The sequence below is a fragment of the Trachymyrmex cornetzi genome, unplaced genomic scaffold (assembly GCF_001594075.2).
Source record: "Trachymyrmex cornetzi isolate Tcor2-1 unplaced genomic scaffold, Tcor1.1 scaffold20, whole genome shotgun sequence".
Lineage (NCBI taxonomy): Eukaryota > Metazoa > Arthropoda > Insecta > Hymenoptera > Formicidae > Trachymyrmex > Trachymyrmex cornetzi.
The window spans coordinates 477,991-484,305 of NW_017296636.1; the positions used below are offsets into that span (position 1 = coordinate 477,991).

At 34.7% G+C, this 6,315-nt stretch overlaps 2 protein-coding genes across 17 annotated transcripts in view; one reads left to right on the forward strand and one right to left on the reverse strand.

The window, feature by feature from the left end:
* The window catches only part of LOC108759637 (ankyrin-3), an 86,742-nt gene extending 85,951 nt beyond the window's left edge, over positions 1–791 (forward strand). For all 16 annotated transcript variants that reach the window (XM_018505154.1, XM_018505138.1, XM_018505137.1 and 13 more), the window contains one exon: positions 85–791. In XM_018505154.1, coding sequence (XP_018360656.1) covers positions 85–214 — 130 coding nt within the window. In that variant the 3' untranslated portion in view covers positions 215–791. The remainder of the gene's footprint in view (positions 1–84) is intronic.
* A 2,002-nt stretch (positions 792–2,793) lies between these two features.
* On the reverse strand, positions 2,794–5,185 carry eIF1A (eukaryotic translation initiation factor 1A). Its single transcript, XM_018505173.1, has 5 exons — positions 4,902–5,185; positions 4,615–4,698; positions 4,295–4,531; positions 4,007–4,107; positions 2,794–3,780 (listed from the first exon to the last, which is right to left on the reverse strand). The coding sequence occupies exons 1-5, from the start codon at positions 4,915–4,917 to the stop codon at positions 3,775–3,777; spliced, it is 444 nt and encodes a 147-aa protein (XP_018360675.1). The 5' UTR covers positions 4,918–5,185; the 3' UTR covers positions 2,794–3,774.
* Between the last annotated feature and the right edge of the window lie 1,130 nt (positions 5,186–6,315).

Sequence of the window (6,315 nt, forward strand, 5' to 3'; positions counted from 1 at the left end):
ATCACGGTGCATGGAAAAATCGTAAAGTTGAAAAAACTTGCATATAGATAAATGTAATCTAAAAAAAAACATCGTTTCTTGCAGTATAACGACAACCACGCGAACGGAAACGAGGACGATATCATCCACGGAAACTGGTGGTACGGACGATTTGCGAGAATCGATGCAAAAGATCATGGACACGTTCATGTCGGAAGAGAGGAAGGATCATTAGGAGTAACGTGTATGTTCCACCCTTCGAATTTGCAATAGGAAGAGAAGAAGAAATCGTCGTCGGGTTCTCGACATCGTTCCCTTCGTCGATTATTGGATCCTTTACCTTTGGAGGGAAGCACTTCAATGGCCCTCGGATTTGACGTCTTCTTGGGGGTCGAGCGAAGAATTTACGATCGTGATAGAACCGGGGGCGTATGAAGATGCTCGCTCCTTCGGGGTGCTATCTCCCTCAAACCACACAAAAGCATGCACAATGATTTACTATCACGCTCATGGCCTATGCTTCGAGTTTGCTTGCCTTTCCGTTCCGCTCGGTTGCCTTATCTCTTTGCGTTCGTCGGAATCTCGCAATCGAAGATGAATAATGATGATGACGATGATGATGATGATAATGTATTTGCGTATGTCGTTGCTAGTCCGACTAGCCGATTCGCGCTAGTCTTCACTATGCCAACCCGTCCATGTATGTGCTTTTTCGTGTTGTTTGAAGATGTAATGCGAAATGGAAGGGAAAGTATCAAGTGTGGAGACGATGGGGCATGTCGAGAAGAAACGCGAAAAAAGCGGGAACGCAACAAGATAAGATCGAATGAGCGATCTGCTGATATCAGCGATCGTCTAGATCAGTAAGATTCTCGCGAGAATAGTCCGTTTAAGCTTTAGGATGGTTATACATCTCTCTATCCGCGCGCAATATATCGCTTAATAGATCGGCAATACATATATATATATATATTCTTCATTAACACTTTCGGCAGTGGACATTTGACGAAGTTTCTGAAAACGGAAATAAGGAAATTTCTTATTGTTACTCGATTCAAGTCGCGAGTTCAGGCACAATAAAAAAAAAAACGAGTCGCGAGAGATACCGGACCATTGCGCGCACCGGCCGTGTTGATTTGATTAACAGTGAGAAAAGTTTTTATGCATCGGAACACATAATGTATAAATTTAACTTGTTTAAAGGATATTTCCTAACAATTTTTAATTGTATATATGATAATTTCTTAGCATAACTTATATATATTACATATTATATATTATATATTATATATTATATATTATATTATATATATGTGTGTGTGTGTGTGTACACATATACATATATATATAAATAAATGTACTATGGATTGTAATAATTGTAAGGCGCTATAACAGGAGTATTTTATTTATATAGCGAGTCCCTAAATAAATGTTCACGCTCGTTAATTATAAGCTCGATGCGGTTATACTGTCAACGTTGTCATCCACGTGAACCAATGTAAACTGGAATAACATCTAAAGAAAACCCGTTACAATGTAGGGATTATGTTGTCTAGGGTGAGCGATGCGAATTCGTTTTAATATCTAAGCCGATGTTAGCTTTCAGTGTACGACACAATTTTAATGAGCGCAGAGAGGAAGGAAGGAAAATCATATAATATATATAAATATATTTAAAAGAACAACAAAATTTAAATAAGCTATTCTATTAATGTATAATATATTGAAAGATATAATGATTATGCTATCTGAAGTTTATAAATTATTATCTATAATGACTGTTATACACTACGTTTAATAGACTTGCCTAGAGCCTATCTGACCTAAGGACCAAAGGCACAATCACATACGCGCATCAAAATAAAATAATATGCTCCCATGTATTGTCGTCACATTTGGTACATAATTCATTACGAATACCGCGACGCTGGTGCTTCAACGCTATCAATGATGTTTCACGATTTATCTCCCGAGGGGAAAAATATTTTGTACGTATCATTATACAGATATATGTGCAGCTATACGTGGTCATGTTACGTAGCATACAAACGGTATGTTCTATGTGCAATAGCAATATAATTTGTATTATTTTACGTTACCGACATGTAATACGAAAATATTGTTCTAAACACATGTAATATCTGCGCCACTTATCATTGGAGCATTGACGTGCCAGGGTCGAATTGATGCTTTATATCTCACATACTTTTGTACAAGTTAATTTTTGTGGATAACGTAATACGTCAAACAGTCAAGCATATTCCCCCTATACTAATTACATGTCCCTCCCTCAATACTATAATGGCATTAACTGTCACTACAATAGCATTGCATGGCGTCAAGGTATCAAAAAGGAAAGAGACTATAATTTACTATACTATTATGTGAGAGAACTATCAGCGGCATAATAAATAAAATGTTGCATCAGAATTACAATGCCCTCTACAATGGAAAGATAAGGAAAGAGGACACCTATCTCATTCTTTCATTTTATATTTGGACATTCGATAAATAACAAATCAATCGCTATCTATTTTTTCGTGTATATTTTTCTTTCATCTGATTTAATTACATTTTTTATTGTTTTAAAATATTCTGTTATTAAATTACATTTTTAAAAAACTAGTATATTTCCGATATGAACTAAACAGGACAATTTTACGTAAGTATACATTCTTCATATTATAAACTTTTTTTATAAATAAAGAGAAATACTGCATAAATCTTCTAGTCGATACGTTACAGGGAAAAGATGTGGGAAAGAGAGAGAGAGAGAGAGAGAGAGAGAGAGAGAATATTTTTTTTCCATTTACATACGCAATTTTATTTAATGAAAAAAATCCAAATTCACAATCAAATTGTTCCGCTTTTACATTATAATCTAAACAATATTACCCGGATTTTATCGAAACAAAAATGATACAAATAATTAATTTGCACATTTTTTTTGCCTTTGCTAATACCAAACAATATCGAAATGCAGCACACACTGTAATCCTTTTATAACGAAGAATATGCATTGAATAATTGCACTGATTACACAACAAAACGCATGTCCTAAGAATTAAATGTGGCACGCGTTACGTGTTGTACTGAATAGCTATATTACTAACAACGTATGTGTTAACCGATTGAAACAATAATAAAAGAACGCCAAGACGGGAAAGTTACGGAGAACTTATTCCTTCTCATGCGTCTTTTATTAATTTAATATTTAATTTATTACTTTAGCAATTTATACTAGTAATAGTTCTAAAATCTCATCAAAATTTGACAAGTCTAATTGTACGTTCGCTTCCTGAAAGATAATTTTTAATGAGAGACATTCCAACATATAAAAAGAGTACTTACTGAGTGATATATAGTGATATTTCATTTTCTGAGTTAATAATATATGTATATGTATATTTCACAAATTGGCAGATAATACAAGACGTAAAACGGAAATATACAAAGAAAAACAATCATATAAATGTGGTATGCATATTGATTATGTACAAACGTAGATCTGATTAATCTGACGCGTACGCAAAATTTAACTCAATATGCTAAATATTTGTAATTTCGCTATTTGAAAGAATTTACGCTCCTATAAAAATTTACAAATATTAAAAACAACTATTCAAACTGGAACACGATGTTACCCATAAACTGACGATTTATTTGTAGATACATACAGTGAGATGAGCTACTCGACAGAAGGAAACTTTGACGTGTAATTGTATTTTTGAAATGAATAGATGTCCCCATATACGTTCTCGTGATGTACCTTTTTTATTATTAAACTGCGGGTCATCAGATCTGTAAGGAGAATGACATATATTACATGCTGAATGTAGCACTATTCAGTTTATTGCCTATACTAAAATAAACTAAATAAAAAAATAAAGAGAAAAATATAGACTAAGCTTTTTAATTGCTATTGCATATAAAACAAGTGTAGAAAAGCTAAAAAATAAAAAAATTATAATATAACATAAATAGATAGAATATTATATACAATTTTTAAAAATGTATAAAAACTTACATTGTCAACATCATCTTCATCATCGTCGCTAATTTCATCCCCAAATTCGATGTCTTCATCAAATCCATCTTCCACGAAGGTTACTGTATCATTGATACGCACTAAGAGAAAATTTTATAATAGAAAGTATATAAAATAGAAATTTTTTGGATAAAAAAAATTTGGTTTCACAACTTATAAGATAATTTATAAGATTATCAAGATTAAGAATTTAACCAAAAATTAGGCGAGGTCTACTAAACTACACTTTGCAATTTCCATTGTAAAATGTGCTAGAATACTACTTACCAGTTTCTGGGAATTCGCCGTAAGTCTTCAAATTACGTGCTTCATCAGACGTGTACTTCAATATAACATCTGCCTTAGCATCCTGGTAGTCTCGCAGTCCGATCAGTATGATGTCCCCTTGATTAATCCACACCTTCTTCCGCAGCTTGCCTCGGATGTGGCATAATCGTTTGACCCCATCAAAACACATGGCCTCTAACCTACCGTTGCCCAGCATTTTTGTCACTTGAGCGTATTCTGTACAAGACAAACATCGAGTAAGTCACTGACACTCGTTCCCGAGAGAACGTCGCGTCATTCGCACCATGTTTCACTCTCACCTTGTCCATCTTCCTTGAACACCAACTCTCTCTTCTCAGTCTCGTTCTCATTCTTTCCTCTTCTCCTATTTTTACCTCCCTTTCCTGCGAACAAAGCATAGCTTGTGTGATAATGTTCTCAGCGAGTCATGCGAAAGGGTGAAAATACTTGAGACTTGAGTCGCCTCGAGGATGACGTTGACGCGAATTAGGTTAAGTTAACAAACTTAACCACATTAGTGGGACAAAACGTGATAATTGAAAAATCGGGGATTCAAGACGCGGGTTAGAATCGAGGTTGCATTTACCTTTATTTTTTGGCATGATGCTCTAGCACGATTTTCCTCAACGACGAAGACGCAAATAATTCGACGAAAAGTGACAATGCGGTGCAACGCTTCGAAGATCTTTGCGACTTGTGGCAGAGTGTAGAGTTGTTACAGAGATGGTCGATTGCGGACTGTGGGATGTCAGCCTAAAGTGAAACTGCTCTTCATTTCTTCAGTTTCGATTTTTAGACGATAAATATTCTCGTAATTTTCAATTAACAGATCGGTGGAAGAAAATGGACACGTAACGAAAAATTTACGGAAAATTTTGATTAACAACAAAGTTGACTCGAGAACCGTACGCTTCCGACTTGCCCAAGGTTCACGGATGTTACGACACAATCCCGCAATTTCCAAATCATTGGATTCGTCCATTCTTCCTACATTAGACTATACTAAACTGATTAAAACTATTAAAAGAGATATTGAGTGATGGAAGTTTCTAAAAGACGAAAATTGAGATTAAAATGTAAAAGAAACTTATTTAAATGCCTCTTACATTTCGTTTGCCAGAAGCTTTATAATTTTGGGAGGCCGCGATCGAAGCATCTCTGGCGCAGTCAGATAGACTGCCACGAGCGTCGTCTGAGAGATCACACTTAGCATTCGACGACTTTCGATATTCCTAAACGTAGATAGAGACTCAATCACTATGAAACATCTTCCACCTTAGTCCAGTCCGTCCGCTCCAGTCTACTCTGACTAGTTTTATTTTGTTGTGTTTCAATTTAGTAAGATTTTTTGTCAATCTGCAACGTGAGAATAATAAGATTAAAAATTACTTTCAAATTATTCGGGGACAGAAGGAATACAACGCTTTTTTTAAAATAACTTACCTAAATTAAATAATAAATAATGTGGACGAAGAGATATATTTGTTTTTTGTTTTGATCTCAGCGGTCACGTTGAGATTATTACTCTCAAAAGACCGCAAAGCGTGCATCGTTCGTTGATTTTTAAACGACGGATTCTCGCAGATAGGGTCGGCGAAACATAAGGTGCGTTCCGTATTGCGCATGATATGCATGATGCATCCATTGTCCTTGTTTGACATTTGGTGAGCAACAAGGATAAACGATGCATTATGCGCATCATGGGAGAAACGGAACGCATCCATAGTATAAGCGAGGTATGCACGGCAGGGGGACACTATTTTTTTAAGAGCGCCTAATGCCGCGTATATTGTACTTGATAAAATTGAGATATATTTTTTCAATTAATTGCGAAATACATAATAGTTGTTATTATATTTATTATTGGACTACGGAAATAGTTGCGATCCTTTTATGCATAAAAATATTAATTAACACATACTAATATATACATACAACTGTTTATTAATAAATTTTTTATGAAATTTTTATATAATATTTCATATATATATATATATATA